The following is a 26,142-nucleotide window of genomic DNA, read 5'->3' on the forward strand; positions in this document are numbered from 1 at the left end:
TTTCCAGCACTGTAATCTGGACGATGGAAATGTCCTTCAAACTGGACTCTATAAGGATCCGTCTCCAAAGGGGTATCTATCCAGATTATGGCAATAAGATAGTGTCTGGAAGAACGTACACGTTAACTTTAAGTCTTAATTATATGCTAAGAGTAAAAATTAAGGCTTTCATGTAATGCTGCAACATCTTATAGCATTTATCAATCCATATAAGTAGTGATTTGCCACCAAATCATTTAAATTGGTTAACCTTGGAGGTTTTGCTTCAACATTCTTTGACTGGGGTGAGTGTCTGAAAAGTTTCAGCGGTCCGTCCATCATCTCCTTGTGTTTGCTTTCAACATTCTTTTTTCAACATTGAATATCAAGTGTTACAAATTATTTCAAGCTGGTTTTTAAATAAATATAAGTCTAAACTCAAATTTTCATACAAGTTGTAATTGGTATCATACCCTTTCTTCTTCTGTTTTCAATTTCCTTTTCTCCTCTACTGCTGCTCTTCGCTGCTCTTCTTTCAGCTTTTGTTCTTCCATTTTCCTCTGTCGTTCTTCCATTTGCTTTTCATATTGCAGTTTTGCCTTTTTCTCCTTTTCAATCATCTGAGATTCTTTGGCAGCTAGAAAAGAGAATATTTACAAATGAACTAAAAATATAGATTAAACTCCCCCAAGAAAGCTTTATGACACACAGATACAAATCGCAAAAATACTGACAGAGGCACAGTACAACTAAAAGAAGGTTTAACCCCTTAAGTGCTGCCGTCGGCCAACGGTCGTCACGGGCACTACCTCCCCAGTGCTGCGTGCGACCGCTGGACGTCCAGTTCAGCACCGGATAATGGACAGCGCAGCACTGGGGAGGTTTGTTTACTAGCTCCCAAGTGGTTAATAATGTCAAAAAATGCATTTACCACAGATTATCTTACCTTGCATTTCATTTTCATTTAAGGTGTGTGTTATTTTATAAGTATTTACCTGAGGGCAAAAGACAAAGGAAAATGTAACTTACCCTGCAAACATGTTTGTGGCATGTAGTGCTGTAGATTCACATGCTCTGTATACTCCAGCCATCTAGTGTTGGGCTCGGATGCGTCTAAACCTGTTTTTCTTTGAAGAAGTCTTTCGAGTCGCAAGGTATAGTGACTTCTCCTATGACTGGTAATGCGCCTGAGCAATGACTCCATAGTCAAACAGTTTTCCTACATTTTTGGAGACAGAGCACGAAAATGCACAATGATTACCATGCAAGGATGAGGATATGAAGGTAAACTAAAAATATATCTGCAACAACCAAAGGTTTCCAGTGAGGAGGGCGGGTGCAAGTGAATCTACAGCACTACATGCCACAAACAGATGTTCACAGGTTAAGTAACATTTTCTGTTCGTGGCACATGTAGCTGTAAATACACATGTTCTGCACAGAATGAAAAGCACTTCTTCCCAAAATGGTGGGTAGCCAAAGGATGTTGCAGAATATTGAAATTGTGCATGTAGTACAGCATGGCACACTTGAGCTTGTTGGCCTCTTTCGACATCCACACAGTAGTGGTTGGTGAACATGTGTGGTGTGGACTGTTGGAAATTGCCCTTTTTGCAGGGTTATCCCCAAATGTTTGCTTCTTCCTCCCTTATTCTTCCTGACCTGTGGCTGTTGGCTACAGGACTCTGGGCACTTTACCACTGCTGATCAGTGCTAAAGTGCATATGTTCTCGGTTTAAATAGTTATTGTGACTGATTATCCAGAATTGGCATATTTGTTTTACCAGTAAAGTGTACTGAGTGTGCCAGGACTGGTGATTCAAATGCTACTAGTGAACCTGCAGCACTGATTGTGCCACCCACATGAGTAGCCCTAAAATGGAGTCTCAGGCCTGCCACCGCAGTGCCTGTGTGCAGTTGCTTACTGCCATGCTGACCTGACCAGTGTCCCCAGTGGTCAGGCCTAACCCTTACCCTTCTGTACACATTGGACACCCCTATGGAAGGCCCAAGGTACACCACTGGGCAGTGTGCAGTATATCTGAAAGGTAGAGCATGTACTAGTGTTGGTGACATGCTCTGATAGTGAAATACTGCCAATTTCGTTTTTCACTATTTAAAGGCTATCTTGCCCATAGGCTAAAATGGGGAATGCTGTGTATAATGTTTACCTGCATATCTTCCCATAGGAGCAAGATAGAAAATTGAAGTCTGGTATCCCTGAACTCAGAATTTAATAACCCATCTTTTAGGAAGGATGTTTTTTAAATCCCGTGTTTGAAAACAGCACTTTTATAAAGTGTCTGTTTTCTTGTCTGACCTTTCTGTGTGCCTTTGCCCGTTTGTGAATTGACTGTCTGGTTTGTGAGTGACAGGGGCTGGGGTGGCTCCAGGAGGCTGGCCGAGTCAGCACTGGGCTGAATAGCTCCATCTGCATCTTGAGTGGTGGGAGGGGATAGCACCTGGGCCTGAATAAGGCTGTGCCTGTCTTCCACAATGCTGGCTCCACCTCCTGCTGGGCGGCTGATGACCCTGCCCCTCTCTCTCAAAGGAAAGAAGGAATCAGGCAAATAAAGTCCTTCAGGACTGACCCGAACTGGTTTGGACAAGGCAAAGGCCTCTCTGCCTTCAGAGAACAAAGGAAATATTGGTGTAAAAAGGAATACCCAGACCCCAGAACTTTAAATGATCCTAGAATCAAGAAGGAACCTCTGCCAAGGAGAAAAGCTGGAAGACTGAAGAGGAAGGACTGTCTTGCTATGTTTGTGGGCTGACCTGCAGTTGCTATTCTGCCAAGGAGAGGGGAAGGACTTTGCTTTTGCTGTGTCTTCTTGCTTGAAGAGATCTCCAAGGGCCTGAGGAGAGCTTGCCTCCTGTTAAGAAGTCGCAGGAACAGAATTACTTCACTCCCAGCTTCCTCCCTGAACTCTGCAGTGTGAGTTCCGACCTGCCTAGACTGCTGGACCCATTTCTGGGGCCTCTGGAGGTTGTTTCCTGCTGACTGGGGAGCTGGAAAAGAAGAAAAGAACATCTACAATTTGCACGCATCGCTCGCTTGCGGAGCGCATCGTTGACAGTGCGAGAAGATTTTGTGTTGCCGCGAAGATCGTCGCAGCGCCTGTTGCCGCTGCAAGAACCGACGCATCGCTCGCGGAGCGCATCGCCCCAGTGCAGGAATATTATTGTTGCTGCGAATATCGTCGCAGAGCCTGTAGTCACTGGGATAACCGTTGCACCGATTGCTTGCGGACTGCATCCCGTCGCAGAGTCCAGCACCAAAGCATCGAGGGGCCACGACAGAAGAGGATCAACGCTGCGCCACGCATCACCGCTGCACTGAAGATCATCGCCGCCCCGAAGATCTTCACATCGTGCCTGTGCGAGATGCTTTCTACTGGAGAACCTGCACCCCGGAATCCATACAAGGTATCGCATTGCTCCCCATACAGACCGGATTCGTTGCAACACGCCCACGCGGTGCAGCGGGGTTGTCGCATCGCCTCCCTAGGGTCTCAGGAGTGATGCATCGCTTGTTTTTCGGCGCTGCAGTTGCCGCTTGGAACTTTTGTCGCATCTAAAGATACTTTGGGCTAAAAGTGACGCAACTGTGGATTATTTTGACACAAACCCTTGAACTCTTTTAAAATCATATTCTTGAACTGTGTATGTTGGATTTTTGTCGTTTTGGTCTTGTGTAGTTTAGATAAAAATACTTTATTTTTCTAAACTGGTGTGGAGTCCATTTGTGGTGTTTTCACTCTTTTACTGTGAGTGTTGGTACAAATACTTTACACATTGCCTTTGATAAGCCTGCCTGCTCGTGCCAAGTTACCAAGGGGGTGAGCAGGGGTTATCTAAAGAGTGTATCCCCCTTACCCTGACTAGAAGCAAGGGTCCCTATTTGGACATTGGTATCTACCACTGCCAACTGGAGACACCCAGATCTAACATTGGTAGTCAGCGGTGAGGATTTGAACTTGTATTTGTGCTTGTCCCACAGTAATTGGTGTACATCACTAGTCTAGTGCAGACCACATACTGTGTTTTGTTTTGGTTCTATTTTTGATCTGATCCTTGAGCCATCCATGCATCATGTCTCAGAAGGGTAAACCAGCAAGTGATGTTGCAGAACTGGAGTTTGATATTGGAATGTTAAGTGATTACAAAGTAGGTCAACTCAAGCAGTTGTGCAGGAGCTTTGGATGTCCCATGGAGAGCAGCTCCAGGAAGGAGGAGCTACGGAAGGCCTGAAGGGCCTGGTGGGAGGCCAAAGAGGCTGGGGAGACAGATGATGCAGAGGTGGTTGAGGATGCACAAGGGGATGGTTTCAGGTCACAGGATCTGCCTGTGTCCAGAGCAGCCCCCAGGGCTGGCAGCAACAATTCCGCTGGGCCAGAGGAGTTGGAGGAAAACCAAAGGGTTAGAGATCATGAGTTAGAAGTCATGAGGCTTGAGACGAAGCTGATGGAAATAGAAATCCAGAACAAGGCAGAGGAGAGCAACAAGATGTATGCCTTGGAAGAATTGAAATTTACATTGGCACATGATTAAGAATGAGGGAGCTTGATTTTGAGCTCGAGAGGCTTGAGGCCATGAGTGTCTCAGCCCAGCAAGAAGAGAAATGTTTAGCTCAGGAAGTGAGCTATGCTGAGTTAGAGGTGGAGTCCAGCTCAGATGGTGGCAGCAAGATTGTAGTTTCTAGTGCGGAGTGAAAGGTACAAACACCCAGATATGTAGCAAGGGGGTTTAGGTTTATGAGGTAGCTCCAGTGGTGTGCTGTGTCCCTGAAGTAGATTGGGGGACTGACACAGGGGACCATATTCCTAGTGGTGGGAGGGACAATCTACTGACTCTAGATGAGAGGTGCAGGGAGAGGGGTTCCCCCATGGTAGAAACCTTAGGGTGCGAGTGTACAGACCGCCCAGAAGAGTGTGGGTTGTGCGACAGAGACAGTCAGATAATGTCTTGTCAGTCTCAGGAGAGTAGTGTGGGGTACGTGTGCAAGGCACTGGATGGTGAGGTGAAGGATGGTTTGGTTAACCCTTGTAGGGGGATGTGTGATTCATTTGTAGGAGAGCATATTCTAAGTCCTTGTTTTCCAGAGCTATGCCAACACCCGGTGGAGTATGAGTTCTCCGATTCCAAGGAGCTTGCATTGGAGGTAGACCGCTTGGTGGATTCCAGAGGGTCTGAAGAGGCATTGGGGAGTGATCCCAAAAGGAGTGGCACAGATATCTTCCAGACCTGTGTGGTAGAAGAGGTTCAGTGTAGCCCAGCTAGGTCCCAGTGGAATGGGAGGGGTGTAGGGGCTCATGTCCGGTCTCAGTGGAGAAGGAGTGAATGTGAGACGGTGTGTCTCAGGGTGCCCGAAAACCAGTCTCAGGGCCTGGAGGGTTCCCTAAGAGACCAACAGGTTGGGGGTCTAGGCTGTACTAGTAGGCCATTTGAGAAGCATCTCCTAGTGTCAGGAGAACCTGGAACCTCTGTAAACAGAGCGCCAGTGGTTCTGGTGTCTGGCAGTGCCGCTCCATTTGGGAGGGTGCAGAAGTCCAGGGTGAGGGGTGAGAGGTGAGAGGGGGATGTGTTCCCCAGTGGGAGAACCAGTGGGCCAGGGACCAGCCAGAAAGGCTGAGTCTCCCAGGAATGACCATGGTGACAGCACTTCCGTCCTGGGGGATCTTCGCGCACTGTTAGGTGGACAGGGGTCGGGAGATCTGCGCTAGGAGGAATGTCACAAGACACACGAGTCATGTGTCACCCTTCAGGGGGATACTGTGCAAGTCCCCAGAAGTCCTGGCATGCCAGGCAGGTGTTCAACCATAGGGTTTAGTCCCTGGGTTGGGAGCCCAGGTTCCGGATCTGCCCGGCCTGGAGGGAAGGGCAACTGTAACCAGCGTCCGGACCGGTTTGGGTTCCAGGGGTACCACCCCAGTTGGGGGGGTGGAGCCCTCTGGAAGGTGGTGCAGAGAGAGCGAGTCCTCGCCTCTGACCCCGGTGGAAGCAGAGGGTTTAGACCTTAGGCTGGGAAACCAGTTGCTGGAGAGAGGTCCTGAACTGGTAGGAGAGTTGTGTTCTGAGGGCGCCTCTCCTGGGAAGAGAGTGCAGGAACCCGGACGGCAGGGTAGGGAGAGGAGAGCCTCGCCCGTGACCTCTGGTCAGCCTGATGGTACAGACTCTGGGTTGGCGGGCCAGTGTCAGGATGCCCTAACTGACATAGCTGGAGAAAGAGTGGAGGAAAGGTGCCAGGCATCTGGGGCTACTGCCCCTCACTTTCTGACGCCACAGAGGTTAGAGAGGCCTGAAAGGCATTAGGCATGGCTCTCATCACTGACTGTTGTCAGTATCCCCTGTGGCTGATTGTCCTGGTGAACAGGGTTGCCCCTGAGAGGTGGGCAGGATCACACCGTTATGTTGGCCAGGTGGGTACTGTTGTAGTGTAGTTCCTATATTCCAGATAGGCTCTGCGCATTGGAATAACATAAACAATAGTTTAGACGTAGGACTGAGGTCATCTAGGTCTCTACTGAATATATTAGACTTAATTAGGTATGCCAGATAGCCCAGAGGTTACTAGAAACTTTCTCGAATTAACAGGAAGGAGTTAACTTTCCTGATTAGACAAGGTATTAGTTTCTGACAACCGTATAAACATGACAACTTTGCTCCCTCCAGAACAAGGAGTATATCTCCAGAGTCGTGTGAAAACAATAGACAGCTATTTCACTCAGTCAATCGTGCATGCTTAGTTTCACCAGGAGTGCAGAGAAATAGAGAGACGGGCGTTTTCAATAAAAGGTGTTATTTTTTGAGCAGTCCTCTTTCTCGTGCAAGAGAAGTAAATTGCCAAAATTGCAATACTTGTTATAAAGTAAAGTGCGTACAGTAAAAGTTGTATTATGAAATAATACTGTAAAAGCATTGATATGGTTTCTGAGCCATATGATACTTAAAATGGATAAAATATATACATACATAAAATCATTGACTAAACTCAACTGGTGCTTCTAAGATACGCCTACCCCGGTGTACCTAACCTAAGCCTAGGACTTGGGAAGGAGTAAGTGAGCTGCAGTTTAAGTTAAGTTAGTTTTTGCCATGAATCTGAATCAAGAATTCTCTAAGGATCTAATCAGCTCCGTACCTTGGTTATAGAATGAAGGAGGTCTTGTATCTCTTTCTCAGGACTCGATTTCCCAGCAACCCGCAAGGGTGACTGGAAACTGGATTTCTCGGCAGGAGAAAAGACAGCGTCGCTCTCAGTGCGTCAAGGGGAGGGTCGGCTTCCTTCGGCACTCGCATCAGCTGGGCTTCGGGCAAGTAGATAGCCGCTCTGCTCCAAACCACTGTGTGTTTGCTTAAGGCAACGTTGGTATATTTATACCTGGAAGGTGCAGAGTTTGACGTAAGGTTGGACATAAGACGTCACTAAGAACTTACAGTTCTTTCTGGACTCCAGGAGTTCTTGCACAAATCAAAACAACAGCAGGGGGATTTCCTGGGCTGCTGGAGGCTTGGTTTGTTTAAAGAACGCATTGTACTTTCTAGGAGTCTATGGGAGTAGCCTTGCCGTATTTGGACTGCATTGGCTATGACTAAATATGGACATGATTCGTATGCCTTTATAAGGACATGTTTTGTTATAACCACATAAGGGCATGAATCTGGAATATTTAAAATAGGGTCCTAGATACACTTACAATACCCACTCCACGTATTATGTCAATCATTACTAAAATACTAAGCAATACTAAGCAATACTAAACGTATAACGATGCATGTGTTTTCCAACCCACCCCAAAATACATAAATTGCATTTGAAATGGTATATTGTATATACACGAAAATGAGTATTTGTACTGTACACTGTTCAAGCAGTGGTATCATTCAGATAATGCATGTAAATATTGGCTGAATGAATTGCGAAAATTACATTTATGAAATGGCTCTTAATACAGAAAAGAAGGTCGAGACCATTTCATCACATATTTATAAAACACTCTACATGTGCAAGAGGCTGTATCAAAATATTGTCTCTAGAGTTTTCAAAATAGAAGTTCTGTTCTCTAAGAATAGTTCTACTTTAAGCAGTGTACCGTGTGCCAGAAAAAGGTAAATATTTTGGGAATGGAAAAATAATTTCGCTTTCAGGGGAAAAAATAGTGCCAATTGTTTTCAGTAGTGTTGTTTATCAAAAACTCAAGGCCGAATTCAGAGTTCAGGGAACGCTGTGTGCACGTTGTTTTAAAAGGTATTCTCGTTGTTAGGAGAGAACATCAAATCAGACAGGCTTGCGAAAAATTGGTCTACAACAGTAGGTGAAAGTTCGACCAAGTTCAAAAAAGCTGCAATAGTGCATATGTGAGAATCATTGCCATCATCGATGTCTGGATCAGCAATGCTCACAGAAGGTTGTACCTGTGTGGTGCTGCTTTCAGCTCGTACTTCACCGCCACCTAATCGTAATGGTGAAGTCTTAACGAATGCAGTCATCAGAATAGGTAGCCGCTGGGGGCAACACGATGCATGAGCCGTTACCGAACCAAGCAAAATATCGATATTCATAGGTACTGCTGATTTTTTCATAAAAATTTTCAGAATAAATCAATTTAGTATTTATCAACATGTTTTTCATTCCGGTCTTATTTAAAATTCTAAAATAAAATGTTTCTGGATCAGTGTTGTTAAACCCTGAGAAGTATGGGAATTTCTCATAAAATGTTTTTGAACTGCCTTTTGGCGGTGTTGGACAATGTTGCCATTGGTTATAAGTAAAACATTTCTAGGATTAGCAGATTTATGCAAATAGTGATGACCATAGTGGTTAAAACAGTACATTTCTTCATAGTTTGATGAACCCTGCAAATAATCATGTTCTGTGAATTTTGCTGACATTTCTAAATCTGACATCATATTATTAATATTTTCAAAGTCCCAATCATCAGAGAAAGTACTTGGTGTCACAAAGTCACTTAAGGAAACCTTGAACTGGTGTGGATATTTCAAGAGCTCAATCGGGCCATAGATTTTGTAATCCGTTTTGTCCCATGCTACACCCCCAGGGTATAGGGTAGGCTGTGATGTTCACTGACGACAGGTTTCTTTTTTCAATGTGAGAAGATCTGTGAGGCTTTAGAGCCAATTTGATGTTCTGACTTGCTGTGTCCATTGTACTATATTTTCCATCAATAAATCTACCCAAACATAAAATCATGATGAGCCAAAGTAGGAGGAAAAGTACACATAACACAATCCATAATTCAATCCATGGTGAAATCAGATATGTTTCTTTGAGTTGACTGAAATAGTTCAGTCAATTTTTCTTTGAAAGTTTTTGTTGCTGGCGTTTCTTCATGTTCACTTGGATCATCCGAAAAGTCATCGTAATTGATGAAGTAGCCAGATGCAGTTCTGTCAATTGTTGGAATTGCTTCCGGATTTTCATTTATCTTTGGATATGTATGTTCAGAGGCTACATCATTGTAGACTGGTGTTTCTTGACGAACTGTTGCAATTTGGATTTCAAGAGGCACAAGTTCCATGGCTTTATTGCATAGTCCTTTTTTGTTCACTGCAGGTTTATCAAAAGTGATTAGTCTCTCAGTTTGAACCTCTTGGATTGTAGCAAGGTTTGGTCTTCTACTATTTCTTGGGAGTCCACTGGGCCTACTACTTATTATTGGCCACATGATTGTGGTTTTACCAGGTCGATTGATACAACTCTGTTCTCTTTTTTTACCAGCAAGAGGCGGTAGTACTACTGATCTTGTTCCGCTGACAGCTAAGACAGGTACTGCTTTTCTGTAAGAAGGCCCAAATTCCTTCTTCACCGCGATCTTTTCTCCTACTAGATCCGCAATCTTTGGAATCCAGACAGGTCTTGCTGGGACAGGTGGTTTTTCTTTAGTGGCCGTTGGCTTTAGCTTTGTGTTACTTAGACTTCTTCTTGTTTTATTTAAGTCCTGTAAAACAGCCAAACGATCTTTGATATCAAAGGATTTTTCTTTCACCACTGAAGTCTGACAATCTAAATCCTGGATTATCATTCTAGTACCGAACAACAGTTTGTATGGAATGATACCTCTTAGAGAATTTCTTGGCAGATTATTAAGACTATGTTGGACACTTGTTAGATGTTTGACCCACCCGTCACCCGAACCGAATACCCTCGCTATTATAGATTGCTTTATGTCACGGTTTTTTCTCTCCACTACCGCATTTCCCTCGGGATGGAATGGACTAGAGTACCGCAATGCAATGCCCAGGCTGGCCATGGCCTCCTTGTAAGCTCGAGAGCTAAACGCAGGACCCTGGTCAGAATGTAGCATGCCAATTGCGTATGTGCCGATAAAGACTTGCAAATCTTTTATAATAGTTCTGGCGTCAGCCGAGCGCTCGGGTCTCATCTAAATGAATCCCGTCTTAATAATTATGGGGTCGCCTTTTTCCATCTGGATTTTTGCGTATAGATAGCCTAATGCTTTCTAATAAAGGTATCTGGGCTGGTGTCTCGTATGGTTCACCACTGCAATCTCTTTTGCAGTTCTGACAACTTGTTGCAAAGTTGTAAATTTGCACGTTCATCCCCGGCCACCAGTATTGTGATTGTAATTCTATTACAGATTTCAAGATCTCTTGGTGCCTCAGACCCATTCCCATGTGTGCTTCTTGAATCAAGTAAGCTCTCCGGTTCGTGTTTGGAATTACTCTATCCCCCACTCCAGGGATTTGAGCAAAAGGAACGGAGTTCGCATCAATTAGGTATTTATTTCCGAGTGGATAATTTAGAGGTAACGCCGCATAGTTGCTTTTCATTGAGGCTTTTACTGCTAGTAGTGTTTCATCGTCTATTTGTTTTTTAGTACGCTTTTTTGTAGCTACGGAAGCCGGTTCGACAGCTGCCGCTGTGGCTCTGTTAGCCAATGAATTCCCTGCAACGTGAACGCCATCACGTTGATGACTCAGTGTATGTATCACGTGAGTCTTTTGTAGTTCTTTCTGCAAAAGAACTACTTGTTCCCAAAGTTTTTTATGCTTTATTGTGGCACCAGTCTCAACAGTCTCATCTTTGTAACCGTTTTTGATCCATGTCTGCATGTCATTATTGTAAGACTTGACGCAGTAATGCGAATCGCACACTATTAGTGTGGGGAATTCGCGATCGGCATTTTCAAGCGCCATCTTTAAAGATCTTATTTCAGCTCGCTGAGCTGTACAATTTCTGATTGATTCAGTTTTGGTGACCATCGGTCTGAATTTACCCAAGCGCCAGCGACCTTTAATGATCGCGCATGCTGCATTGTAAACTTCTTTTTTCACAACGTAGTGTTGTGCAAATCTGTCCATGTAGATTACACAGGTGTACTGTTCGAGAGGCAGAATTTCGATTGACAAAGGACATTCACTTTCGTATTCTAGATCTTCAAGTCTTTTCATTTTTGGATCAAAAGCGTGTTTCACGTCTTTTGCAGCAAGAGAATTTTCCCATTGTATCAATTTTGGATCTAATGCCACAGCATTTGGAATGCGTGGTCTTGTCACTGCCTCAATGGCTGATACTGCTGTTAAAACAGATATGCTCTTGCCTTGGGGTAGGGCTCTTTCTTTTGCTACAGCAGTTTGAACCACTGTTAGAATTTTTTCAGTAGAACTGAATTTCATTTCAGCTTATGTGTACAAGTGTGATTTATAAGCTATTGGTACCGTTTCTCCCTCATTAGAAGTCAGGTACGTGAATCCGCATCTTCCTGGGATGACTCGGATTACAAGGTTGCGTTCATTTGCGTGTATTTGCAGTTCTGTTTTAGTTAACATGTCTGTTTGTAATGTTCGTAAAATTTCTGTGTGTTTCTGAGTCCAATGAATTGGTTTGAAATCAGGTTTTATTAATTCATAGAGAGGTTTAACCCTCTCTGCATAATTTAGAATGTATGTTCTTCAGAAATTCAGGAAACCTAGCAGTGATTGTAAGTTTTTCAGCGTTTTTGGAGCTTGGAGTACTGCACACTTCTCTAAGAAGTTGTCTGCTAGGCTTTTGCCTCCACTTGATAATTCATATCCTAAAAACAGGACAGTTAGATGGGCAATTTGTGACTTTTTAAAGTTGAATTTGTATCCTTCAGCTGCGAACCCAAGTATTATGGTGTTCACTCTTTTCAAGTGTGTCTCCAGGCCGTCATCTGTAAGATAGATGTCATCGACATAGGATAATGCCTCATCATCATACATTTGTAGTAACTCTGTTACCCTTGCTGAGAATAATCCTGGGCTATTCTTGAATCCCTGTGGGAGTCGACAGAATTGTTTTTGCGCCCCCATGCAGGAGAAAGCGGTCAAATACATACTTTCAGGTGCAATGTTTTGACAAAAGAAACCATTTGAGATATCTAATGTTGTTTTATATTTTTTGCGCACAATGTTATTCATTAGCGCTGCACTGTGTGAGTTTTGTACTGCAAATGTTGTGCAGCAGGAGTTTAGGTGTCTGTAGTCCAAAACTAGACGATATGAATCGTCTGGCTTGGAGACAGGAAACAAAGGATTGTTCATTTGTGAGGTGCATGTTTCAATCCCCCCCTGGTATTTCAAGTTGATCTAAGATCTCCCTGACTTGCTGTTTAGCTTCTTGCTTAACAGGATACTGCCTTTGTGCAGTCGGTTGATTTTTTAACTGAATTTTATGGTGAGGAGAATCCTCATCCCATCCTACATGATTTTTTTATAATGCAGGGGCTTGGGCCACTGCCCATTTTTTTGCAAATGTGTATTTTTTTAAGAATTGGAATTTGATTTGAGAAGGCAGGCATAATCATTTATTCGCCATGTGGGCACTCCCTGACAAACTCTGGTGGCCAGTCTTTTTCTGCTAGAAGGATGTCATAGCCTTTAGAAAGGTTATCCCAAAAGAGACCCTTTATTTTCCTAGTTTTGTCCCCCTCTATACATAATGTCATTTCATATAATTTATGGGGTATGCTAACCCTGGTGTCTGCAGTTTCCACTTGAATGTATTCATTCGTGTCCACTGTCTCCAGAAGATTCATCAGGATCTTGCGAGCTATGGTTACTTCTGCCGCGTTGTCTAGCATTGTCTGGGCCCATTCTCCGTTTTTCAGTTGTGTCCTCAGCATCCTTGGCATGTTTTATTTTAATACTGGCTACCTTCTTTTTTGGAAATTGTAATTTTTTACTTTGATGAGCAGGTTCCTTGTCTTTGGACTTGACGTGCTCTTCCTTGTGTTCTGACCGTCCTCTTCTTTCCGATTTCTGTGAGGAAGTCTGAAAAGATCGAGAGGGACGAGTATCATTATCTGGATATCTGTCAGGTTTTCTCAATTTATCCCTATCTCTAAGGTTGTATCTTTTTTCAGAGTGCTCCCTGTGGGGAGACTTGCCTCCTCGTTCTGGAGATCGATCTCTCCGTTGAGGAGACCTTCCTCTGGACTGAAATTGTTTTTCTCTGGGAGTGGATTGTTTATTACCCTCCCACCTCTTTTTTGGAGTGTTGAGATTATTCTTGATAAATGTTTTTTTCAGGATTTTCAATTAGTTGTGGTTTTAGTGGTTTCCCACCCAAACTATCTCTACCTAGTTCTTCATAGGATTTTTCTATGATTCTGGCAAGTTCAAAAGGTTGTTCTGCTATATCTGTTTCTTTCAATTTCTGGCGGATCGCCACAGATGCTGCTTCTCCTTTTATGTTGGCTAGTAATATAGCCGAGACTTGCTTAAAGGCTTTCAGTAATTTCATACCTAGAGTTAAAGCAGGTTCTGGACCGTATTCATTTTGAATCTGTCTTAATACGTCTGCTCTAACCGCCATGGACGGAACACCATGTGTTTTTGTGTATATCGAAGCAAAGACTGTGCCCCTAGTCAGAATTCTGTGTTTGTCATGAGGTGTAGTATCAGGAAATACTGCCTCTAATTGAGTGATTTTTTGAGCTAACCAGAATGGAATTTGTTCCCGTTTTGGGGTATTTTGCCAATGGCTGATTGTATATTCTGTGGTGTGATTTTATTTATGTTCCCCTGGTGAGGGGTGTGCTGTGGAATTTTTATTGCTGGTTGGACTGTTGAAGTCCGCATGACATATTGGACCAATTGTCTATGTATTTTAATCAGTTGTTTTAGCTGAGCTAAAAGTTCTCGGTCTGACATTTTTTCAATGTCGGGATGTGGTGTATAGCTGGCTAGAACCGGCCATGTGGCTCCTGGTCTACCTAGTGTCCCGAGCCTGGTAATGTGATTTTGATGTTTTAGGGCGCCATTAAACCAGAGAAGGTGCTCTTGGTATGTTAGTGGAATTTCAACGTCCTCGAAAGGAGCGTATTCCTCTGGAGATTCCTCTATTTTGTAATAGTGGAAATCTTGTGTCACAGCATGTGCTGCTGGAAAATGTATCCATGAATAGAATACCTCTGTCTGCCGATATTTATGGGCCTCTACCACAAATATGACTGTACCACCTCTTGATGATAGTCCATTTTCTATAAGTTTAAATAGTTATAATTCTTCTTACATTTACCGGAATGATTATAGCATTCGGGTCTTCTTCTCAGAGACTTGTGTCATCCGCTATAAGTTGAGATGCTATTCTAGCTCTTTCTCTTTCATCATCACTTTCCGTCATTTTTCTGACAAAGTTTTTTTGTTGCAGAGCAAGTTTCAAGGAAACAAAGATTAGGTGCGCAATATTTTGGAACACTGTATCCTTCAACGTTGACTAAACCAAAAACTAATACATACGATTCTCACCCTACTAAGTTCCGGCGGATATTAACCTTTCACCCACTCCAGGCGTCTATTGGAATTTTTACGGAAAAAGGGGTCTGTGTGAAAAACACGACGGAGTTACTCTAGTATCTAGCGTTAGATTATCGCCTTACCAAACGTTGGGCGCCATGTAGTGTAGTGTCTTTATTCCCCATAGGCTCTGCGCATTGGAATAACAAACAATAGTTTAGACGTAGGACTGAGGTCATCTAGGTCTCTACTGAATATGTTAGACTTAATTAGGTATGCCAGATAGCTCAGAGGTTACTAGAAACTTTCTCGAATGAACAGGAAGGAGTTAACTTTCCTGATTAGACAAGAAGGTATTAGTTTCTGACAACCGTATAAACATGACAACTTTGCTCCCTCCAGAACAAGGAGTATATCTCCAGAGTCGTGTGAAAACAATAGACAGCTATTTCACTCAGTCAATCGTGCATGCTTAGTTTCACCAGGAGTGCAGAGAAATAGAGAGACTTGCGTTTTCAATAAAAGGTGTTATTTATTGAGCAGTCCTCTTTCTCGTGCAAGAGAAGTAAATTGCCAAAATTGCAATACTTGTTATGAAGTAAAGTGCGTACAGTAAAAGTAGTATTATGAAATAATACTGTAAAAGCATTGATATGGTTTCTGAGCCATATGATACTTAAAATGGATAAAATATATACATACATAAAATCATTGACTAAACGTACTCAACTGGTGCTTCTAAGATATGCCTACCCCGGTGTACCTAACCTAAGCCTAGGACTTGGGAAGGAGTAAGTGAGCTGCAGTTTAAGATAAGTTAGTTTTTGCCAAGAATCTGAATCAAGAATTGTCTAAGGATCTAATCAGCTCCATACCTTGGTTATAGAATGAAGGAGGTCTTCTATCTCTTTCTCAGGACTCTATTTCCAAGCAACCCGCAAGGGTGACTGGAAACACTGGAAGCTGGATTTCTAGGCAGGAGAAAAGACAGCGTCTCTCTCAGTGCGTCAAGGGGAGGGTCGGCTTCCTTCGGCACTCGCATCAGCTGGGCTTCGGGCAAGTAGATAGCCGCTCTGCTCCAAACCACCGTGTGTTTGCTTAAGGCAACGTTGGTATATTTATACCTGGAAGGTGGCGAGTTTGACGTAAGGTTGGACATAAGACGTCACTAAGAACTTACAGTTCTTTCTGGACTCCAGGAGTTCTTGCACAAATCAAAACAAAAGCAGGGGGATTTCCCGGGCTGCTGGAGGCTTGGTTTGTTTAAAGAACGCGCTGTACTTTCTAGGAGTCTATGGGAGTAGCCTTGCCGTATTTGGACTGCATTGGCTATGACTAAATATTGACATGATTCTTATGCCTTTATAAGGATATGTTTTGTTATGATCACATAAGTGCATGAATCGGGAATATTTAAAATAGGGTCCTAGATACGTTTACAACACTGTTTACCAGTGTGGACACATCTGTGAGTGAAGACCTGGTGCACCAGGCAACTGTTCAACCGCAGAGGTTGGCCCCTGGGTTGGGAAGCCAGGTTCAGGTGTTGCCTGACCTGGAGGGAGAGACATCTGTAAACAGTGTCCCTACCAGTTGGTCTTCTAGGGGTACCGCTCCAGGTGGGAGGGGACAGAGCCCCAAGGAAGAGGAGAACCGGGTATGGGAAAGCCCACCCCCGCCTGATGTCCATCGGCCGGGTAAAAGCCAGGGGCTGGTGGGTCAGTGCCAGTATGTCAGACCTGACCTGACAGGAGGGGGAGAGGACAAAGGGTGCCAAGCACCTGGGGCTACTGCCCCCCACCATCTGACGCCACAGGGGTTTGAGAGCCCTGAGAGGCATAAGGCCTGGGTCTCATCCCCGACCACTGTCAGTGGCCACTGTGGCTTGCTGTCTGTCTGTTGGGACACACCTGTGAGCAAGTTAAGTTTAGGTGCTGCACAGATGGAGAAGGGTTCCACATGGGTTGGCTTGTTGGACCCTGAGAGTATGGATGGAGGGATCCAACTCGGATAAGGAAGGCATAGAACAGGAATAGTCCCCTGCTGTTTGGGCCAGTTTCCATGTTCTATCGCCCCAAGCAGGGAATCCCATCGAGGTATCGTTTGGTTTACCATGGCTTTAGGCTGGAAGGGGGTTATGTTGGAAATGGTCCATTTTGCAGGGTTATCCCCTTCCTTATTTTTCCTGACCTGTGCTTGTTGGCTACAGGACTCTGGGCACTTTATCACTGCTGATCAGTGCTAAAGTGCATATACTCTCTGTTTAAATTGTTATTGTGATTGGTTATCCATGATTGGCATATCCATGATTGGCATATTTGTTTTACCAGTAAGTCCCTAGTAAAGTGCACTGAGTGTGCCAGGGCTGTTGATTCAAATGCTACTAGTGGGTCTGCAGCACAGATTGTGCCACCCACATGAGTAGCCCTAAAATGGTGTCCCAGGCCTGCAACCGCAGTGCCTATGTGCAGTCGCTAACTGCTATGCTGACCTGACCAGTGTCCCCACTGGCCAGGCCTAACCCTTCCCTTTCTGTACACATTGGACACCCTTATGGAAGGCCCAAGGTACCCCCCTGGGCAGGGTGCAGTGCATCTGAAAGGTAGAGCATGTATTAGTGCGGGTGACATGCTCTGATAGTGAAATACTGCCAATTTCGTTTTTCACTTTTGAAAGGCTATCTTGCCCATATGCTAGAATGGGGAATGCTGTGTATAATGTTTACCTGCATATATTCCCATAGGAGAAAGATGGAAAATTGAAGTCTGGTGAAAGGCTATCTTGCCCATATGCTAGAATGGGGAATGCTGTGTATAATGTTTACCTGCATATATTCCCATAGGAGATAGATGGAAAATTGAAGTCTGGTATCCCTGAACTCAGAATTTAATAACCCATCTTTTAGGAAGGATGTTTTTTTTAAAATCCTGTGTTTGAAAACAGCACTTTTAGAAAGTGGCTGTTTTCTTGTCTGACCTTTCTGTGTGCCTTTGCCTGTTTGTGAATTGACTGTCTGATTTGTGAGTGACAGGGGCTGGGGTGGCTCCAGGAGGCTGGCTGAGTCAGCACAGGGCTGAATAGCTCCATCTGCATCTTGAGTGGTGCGAGGGGATAGCACCAGGGCCTGAATAGGGATGTGCCTACCTTCCACAATGCTGGCTCCACCTCCTGCTGGGCGGCTGACGACCCTGCCCCTCTCTCTCAAAGGAAAGAAGGAGTCAGGTAAACAAAGTGCTCCAGGATTGATCAGAACTGGTTTGGACAAGGCAATGGCCTCTCTGTCTTTAGAGAACAAAGGAAATAGTGGTAAAAAAAGGAATACCTAGACCCCAGAACTTTAGATGATCCTGGAATCAAGAAGGTACCTCTGCCAAGGAGAAAAGCTTGAAGAGTGAAGAGGAATGACTGTTATGCTGTGTGATTGTGGTCTGACCTGCAGTTGCTATTCAGCCAAGGAGAGGGGAAGGACTTTGCTGTTGCTGTGTGCCTTTGCTTGAAGAGATCTCCAAGGGCCTGAGGAGAGCTGGCCTCCTGTTTAGAAGTCCCAGGAACAAAAAGACTTCATCCCCAGCTTCCCCCTGAACTCTGCTGTGTGAGGTCTGACCTGCCTAGAGTGCTTAATCCATTTGTGGGGCCTATGGACGTTGCTTCCTGCTGTCTGGGGAGCTGGACAAGAAGAAAATCTACAATCTGCACGCATCGCTCGCTTTCGGAGAGCATCGTTGACAGTGCGAGAAAATTTTGCGTTGCCGCAAAGATAGTCGCAGCGCCTGTTGCCGCTGCAAGAACCGACGCATCATACGCTTGCAGAGCGCATCACCCGGGGAAGATTCTTGTCGCTGTGAATATCGTCGCAGAGCCTGTCGTCGCTGGGAGAACAGTTGCACCGCTTGCTTACGGACCGCATCCAGTCGCTGCGACCATCGTCGCAGAGTCCAGCTCCAAATCATCGCGGGGCCGAGGCAGAAGAGGATCAACACTGTGCCGCGCATTGGCGCTGCACCGAAGATAGTCACCACCCTGAAGATAGTCGCATCGTGCCTGTGCGAGATACTTTTATACCAGAGAACCTGCACCCTGGAATCCATACAAGGTATCGCATCGCTCCCCATACAGACCGGATTTGTCGCAACACTCCCGCTCTGTGCAGCGGGGTCGTCGCATTGCCTCCCCAGGGTCTCAGGAGTGATGCATCGCTTGTTTTCTGTGCTGCAGTTGCCACTTGGAACTTTTGTCGCATTTACAGGTACTTTGGGCTAAAAGTGACCTAACTGTGGATTATTTTGACACAAACCCTTGAACTCTTTTTAAAATCATATTCTTGAACTGTGTATGTTGGATTTGTCTCGTTTTGGTCTTGTGTAGTTTAGATAAAAATACTTTATTTTTCTAAACTGGTGTGGTGTTTTCACTGTGTTACTGTGAGTGTTGGTACAAATACTTTACAGATTGCCTTTGATAAGCTTGTCTGCTCATGCCAAGTTACCAACGGGGTGAGCAGGGGTTATCTAAAGAGTGTATCCCCCTTACTCTGACTAGAAGCAAGGGTCCCTATTTGGACATTGGTACCTACCTCTGAAAACTAGAGACCCCCAGATCTAACATAGATGCCTTACATATATCAACTATTGGGATAATGCCCAGAAATGCCTTGAAGGCTACTTTTAACAGGTAGAATGAGGCCTTGATGGAGCACAGAGCCACTTTTTGCCCTTCGCATTGCAAGTTTTAATGCACTTGACTAAGCAGCAGGCTACCCTTGCTTTTGAAACAGTACTGCCTTTGTGTGGTTTAGAGTAGGCGACAAATAATTGTTGCATTTTACAAAACAATTTTGCCCTATAAATGTAGTGCATGAGGGCCCTCTTTACACCTTACATGTGTACAGTCCTGTTTCCACTACTATGTCTGCGTGCGCGAAGAACACTGGGAGTTCAATTGTCTATCTGAAGTGGAAACAAGTAATTACTTTGGGTAGGAAGGATTAGTTACTTACCTGTAATCCTAGTTCTCATCCAGGGGTATACTCATCAAAGTCATAATATATGTATAATCCCCGTCCATGTGCGGGATCCCGGAGCATATAGAAAATACATATACACACCTATATATGCATATGTGAAAACATATCTATGCAGCCTAAGATATTTCCACAATGGCCAAAATGCTGAAATTATATAGGTTTGTATAGTTGCATCTATACTCTCCCAACCCCTAAGGAAGAAAGAGAGCAGCAAACATCCAGGGGATACTCATCAATAGTCATAATCTATGAATAGATTAGCAAACCCATACCCAAAGTCTCGCGGACGAGCAATCAAGTACACAGCAAAACATGCATCAGTATCACATTTATAATGCAGTTATGCAAACAAATTCCTCAAAGAGGCCTGCCCCATCTGGGCATCGGCCTGTGCATCTGAATCTAGGCAGTAATGGCGGGTAAAGGTATGTACTGGACGCCATGTAGCCACTTTACAAATCTCAGATATCTGAATGTTGCGAAGCAGAGCTGTTGTAGAAGCTTTCCCTCTAGTGGAATGTGCACGTGGTTTGCCCTGTAAAGCCTTGTTAGCTAATTGGCAAGACAGAGCTATACAGGAGACGATCCATCTCGAGATGGACCTTTTTGAAGCTGACAGACCAGTATTAGTTGTACCATAATTAACAAAGAGCAGGTCATACTTCCTAAGTGGAAGAGTTCTAAGCTAGGTAAAATTTCAAAACCATCCGGAGATCTAGGGAGTGTAAAGACCTCTACGGGGGAGTAGTTGGTTGAGGGAAGAAAGTAGGCAGAGTGATGGTCTGATTGATATGGAAATCCGAGACAACCTTGGGCAGGAAGCCTGGATGTGTTCTCAGCACCACTCTATTGGCATGAAAAACTGTGTACGGTTCCTTGCAACACAGGGCCTGTATCTCACTCACCCTGCGGGCTGAGGTGATAGCTACCAGAAAAGCAGCTTTCCAGGTCAAGTGCTGCAAAGATGCCTTATGAATAGGCTCGAAAGGAGCACCCATCAACTTGGTAAGTACGATGTTAAGCTCCCAGGGAGGAGAGAGAGACCTCACTGGTGGAAACACTTTCTTAAGCCCCTCTAAGAAATCTTTAACCAAAGGCATGAGGAAGAATGAAACTTTCTATAGGCTGTGATTGCTGCTAAGTGAACCCTGATGAAGGGGTACATCAGGCCTGACCTTGCCAAGTGCAATAAGTATGGGATATTCACCTGCTCCTGACCTTGAATCGGATCAAGAGCATTGTCCATACATCAAATGTAAAATCTCTTCCATCTGAAAGCATAAGACTTTCTGGTGGAGGGCCTCTGCTTCCCTCAGGATGTTCATACAGTCAGCAGAGAGGTCTAGGTGGACATACTGGATGACCTCAGGAGCCTTACCGTCAATCGAAGGGAAGGGAAATTGGGGTGAAACACCCTCCCCTCGTCCTTGGTCAGCAAGTCTGGGCGGCAGGGCAGCCTCCGGTGAGGAACCTCTGACAGCTGGAGGAGATCCGGGTACCACCACTGGCGTGGCCACTTCGGCATTATCAGGATCATCCTGGTGTTGGTCCTGTAGAATTTCTGTATCACCGCCGGGATCAGAGGCAGTGGAGGAAAAGCGTACAGCAATGTCTGAGACCAGCTGATCAAAAGTGCATTCCCCGTGATCCCTGCTGGGGGAATCTGGATGCGAAGACGGGCATTTTGCGTTTGCGAACAGATCTATGTCTGGCACTCCCCATTGCCCAAACACCTCCTGAGCGACGTCTTCGTTGAGCACCCAGTCGTGCGCTTCTACGAAGTCTCTGCTTAGTCGGTTCGCCTGTACATTCAGGATTCCTGGAAGGTGAACTGCAACGATGGAGAGACCTCTCGCCAGAAGTCACCGCCAAATGGATTGAGCTTCCAGAGACAGAACTCGTGACCTTGTTTGTTCAGATAGAACATCGTTGTTGTGTTGTCCGTCTGAACTTGAATGTGGCTGGAGTGCAGAGACGGGTACAGGGACTTGAGCGCCAGAAGGACAGCCCGTAGCTCCAAGAAGTTGATATGATAGCTTTTTTTTTTATATCTCGGACCAGAGACCTTGTACCTGAAGCTGGTCCATATGAGCACCCCAGCCATGCATTGAGGCATCTGTGACCACTGCCTGTGTTGGAGGCGACTGATGAAACGGAACTCCTTGCAGCAGGTGAGAACGTTTCATCCACCACCTGATGGAGTCTCTGGCAACTTGATGGAGAGAGACACGGTCTTCCCAGTGACCTGACCTCTGAGACCATTGGTCCTCGAGTACCTGCTGCAGAGGCCGCATGTGAAGGCATGCATTAGGCACAATGTAGATGCACGAGGCCATCGATCCCAGTAGTGACGACACTTGTCTGGCTGTAGGACTTTGGGTGTCGAGCAGGTTGCGGCACTGCAGAAGCATTGATGACAACCTTTCCTCCAAAGGACACACGCTTGCCTCTGCGGAGTCCAAGGAGGCGCCCAGATAGTGTATCCGTTGGGTGGGGTTGAGGACTGACTTCTTGTAGTTGACTTGCAACCCCAAAGAATGCATCAGGTTAAGACAGTAAGAGAGATGGCTCTGAAGCAGAACAGGTGTGGCGATTTTCAGGAGTCAGTCGTCAAGGTAGGGATAGACGAAGACCTTCTGCCTGCGGAGGAAGGCAGCCACCACCGCCATGCACTTTAAGAATGTTCGTGAGGCGGATTTGAGGCCGAACTGAAGCACCCGATACTGATAGTGATGACGGGCTATCTGAAACCTGAGAAATTTGTGATGCTTTACTGAGACAGGTGTAGGAAGGTGGATACCTGACTATGGTTACCCCCAACTTTTTGCCTCGTGTTTAGCTGGTTTTCGACTTAGTTGGCCTGGGATCCTGCTATTCAGGACCCCAGGCTATCTGCTCTCCCTGTAAAATGGACTCCATGTACTGTAGGTACATACCAAATTGGATATTGGGTCACCTTTGTGAGACCCTGTATAGTGTACCATAGGTACCCAGGGCATAGGTGCACCCAAGGCCTACCAGGGGCGGCAGCATATATTATGCCACCCCTGGCTGGCCACCTAAATTGACACAACTGGCTGATCACTCAGCTGGGGCAAGGTCGTGCAATCACCCCTTGCTTAGGTATAGTATCCCTATACCTACCTTATATATAGACACATAGTAACCTATAAGTCACTCCTATGGCAGGCCTTAACAATCCTGGAGGTAGAGTGCTTGGTTATGTGTGGGATGGTGCTCTAGAAAAACTAAGCCTGTCTGCAGCTTTCGGAACCATGTCCTTATAGCTTTTCTATGATATTGCCATACCATATACTCTTAAGTGCATTATGAACCTCGCGGTTAAATGCTAACTTTGGTTTGGCTTTATCCAAACATGTTGTGTAAGGTGTCATATGCTTTGGAATACTACCACCTCGCCAATTCTGGCGACGGGGGTAGCATTCCACCCTTCTAGAGGGAGAAGACATGTGGTTGCTGACTATCCCGGTTAAAGTTAACCAGAGCCCCAGCGTCACAAAATGGAGGAGTGTGTTAGTAAATAAATACATATATATTTTATATATATCCTGTGTGGTGTCCTTTCATTTGATATTCAAGGGGTTACATATGGTAAAACAGCTGGCTTTACAAGCCCTCAAGAGTCTTTCAGCCTAAGACTGTTCTGTTCACGCTACCACTAGGATAGCTGGTCTATAAGGTTGACTTACAACCATAAGGGTTGTTTGGACTGGTGCAAGCTGATCACTAGAATAGTGATCATCATATACCAGGCCAACTTCTCACAACAGGTATATGAAAGTAAGCGTCCTGCAGGTCGATGGCACACATCCAGTCTCCCTGGTGAAGGTGCGGAAAGATCTGATGCAGGGCTAGCATACGTAATTTCTCCTTTCTGATAAACCTGTTCAGCAGGCGCAGGTCGAGGATAGGTATGTACTCTGGTTACGCCCCACTTTTTGACTAGAAAGTAGCGGGAGTATACTCCATGATTTCTTTGTATGCGAGGGACCACCTCTATGGCCTTCTTTGCGAGAAGGGTAGATACTTCGTCTTTCAAAAGATAACTTTGGATTTGAGGAAGGCGCTTGAATTGCGAGGGCACTTGCGGAGGAGGAGACATGAACCTCAGCAAGTAACCATACTGCACAATATTCAGCACCCACTTGTCTCTTGTTATGGCTTTCCACTCTTCCGGGTGACAAGCTACACCCCCTCCCACCGGAGTGGCGAACGGCTGAGGAGGAAGCAACGACTCAAGGCTTGGGAGGCTGCTTAGAGGTGGACTATTTCTTGTTGTTGCCTCTTCCTCTCCCAGGACGCCTTTGTTGGAACTGGGATCTTTGTTGGTTCTGGGAGGACCATTGAAGGGGTTTGAACCCTCTGTTGAAACGAACGTTTGTCGCCCTGACGGAAACGTTTCTTAAACTCCTTGCGCTTCTCCAGACCAACAGCCTTGACAGTGTCTGTCTAAGCCTTCATTTCGTTCATCTCGTCATCAGTGTGAGCCCCAAACAGAGATGAGCCATTAAATGGGAGGTTCAGAATTGTCTTCTGGGCATCAGGCTTGAGGCCTGTGAGGAGCAGCCAGGCCGAGCGTCGTGAACAGATTCCATGAAAGTGGCCATGAACGGCGAGATCTGAAGCGTCCGCTGCAGCACTTATTACCCGATTGGCTACTAGCCCTCCTTCCTGTAGATTTTCAGTGAAATCCTGCCGGTCTTCTTTGGGGAGCTTCTCAGTGAAACGTGTGAGGGAGTCCCAAAGAGATCTGTCATATCTCCCGAGAATGGCAGAGGCACTCGGCACCTTCATTGAGGACGCTGAAGTGTTGCACATCTTCCTTCCGTATAAGCCCATCTGTTTGCTATCCTTCTCAGGAGGCACAGAAGATGATGTAGAAACGGAGTGGGACTTCATGGCTGCAGCCACAATGAAGGAGTCCGCTGGTGGCTCCGCCCTGAGAAACAAGGGGTCCTCTGCTGGAGCCTTGTATTTTCTGGCAATCATGGATGGCACGGAACCCACCGTCGCAGGGGTGAGGAAGGTGGCCATAGCCGGTTCCAAGAATCCAGGCACCAGTGGTAGCAGCGGTCTAGGAGCTGTACGGTGATGCAGGGTGTCAAAGATAACAGACGTGGGAACCACTGCGGTATGCAAAGTGAAGTTGAGTTTCTTTGCACCCCTACCCAGAACATCTGTGAAGATCGAGATGTCATCTATGGGCGACACCCGTGATGAAGGTGTTGAGGAGAAGGTCGGAGAGTAATCCCGGACCGTAGATCTTGTAGAGGAAGGCCATGTAGGTGATCTTGTGCGCCTCCTCTTATGAGGTCTGTCGTGATGACAGCTGTGACGACCCCTGGACCTAGACCGACGTGTAGAAGACGATCTTGTTCTGGAAGGTGATCTTGGTCTGGGAGGTGATCTTGGCCTAGGTGACCTCGACCCTCGGCGTCCACTTGGAGACCTCGACGTTGATCTGCCATGGCGTGGAGTCGACGGCGATCTTTCACAGCATCGTGTCGACAGCGAACCTCCATGCCTTCATGTCGCGTCGATCTTCTTGATGTCGAGTGGTGTGACATCGACGATCCTCTCGACGGCGGCACGCCCACCGTTGGCGAGATGTTAGCCGTCGTTACTCTCGACGCTGACCCCCTCGAGGGTGGCGGAGAGTGTCTCAACGTCGACGGAAGCCTCGACGGAGACTTAGGTCTCTCAGCACCCACAGCCTTCGAGCCCGAAGTGTGGTGCCTCGACGCCGACTTATTTGCAAGCTGCGGAGACTCTCGACGTCGAGAGTGGAGTTATCCGAGTCCGGACTACTGCGGCCACCTGACACAGCACCTTGCGGAAGGCGAGGCGACAGACTGCGGGCCCTCCCCTCCGCCGGTTTGGAAGACACACAAGGCACACAGAGTGTGGATCTGCCAGTGCCATTTTCTTGTCATAGGAGGGATGTTTTCTGAATAAAGTTGGCATTCTGACTGGAAAAAATTGAAGCAGCAGAAGCCTTTAGAAACCAGAAAACGTCTAATTTTCTGAAAAAACCTCTACAAAATCAATTTTAGTCAAAAAACCGAAGAGCTCAAGCTCCTGGATCCTCTCAGGAGCCGGAAAAAAGAACTGACCTAACGGCCACCTGTGGTGCATCATGGGAGCAGGGGGTTGCCTACAGGTCTTAAAGGCACGGTACCCCCACTCTAATGCCTTAAAGGCAAGGTGTCAATTTTCTTTGTTTTCTTGATACTCTACTGCAGCCTTCTGGCAAATGCCTGCAATTACAGGTTTCTCTATGGCAATAAAGCATTGTTGTATGACACATGTTTGCTGCTCTCTTTCTTCCTTAGGGGTTGGGAGAGTATAGGTGCAACTATACAAACCTATGTAATTTC

At 45.7% G+C, this 26,142-nt stretch overlaps 1 protein-coding gene across 12 annotated transcripts in view; it reads right to left on the reverse strand.

The window, feature by feature from the left end:
• The window catches only part of MAP7D3 (MAP7 domain containing 3), a 1,012,878-nt gene that overhangs the window by 751,066 nt on the left and 235,670 nt on the right, over nt 1-26,142 (reverse strand). For all 12 annotated transcript variants that reach the window (XM_078688596.1, XM_078688591.1, XM_078688590.1 and 9 more), the window contains exon 4: nt 453-616. In XM_078688596.1, the coding sequence (XP_078544722.1) occupies nt 453-616 (164 nt within the window). The remainder of the gene's footprint in view (nt 1-452; nt 617-26,142) is intronic.

The sequence above is a fragment of the Lissotriton helveticus genome, chromosome 4_1 (genome assembly GCF_964261635.1).
Source record: "Lissotriton helveticus chromosome 4_1, aLisHel1.1, whole genome shotgun sequence".
Taxonomy (NCBI): Eukaryota; Metazoa; Chordata; class Amphibia; order Caudata; family Salamandridae; genus Lissotriton; species Lissotriton helveticus.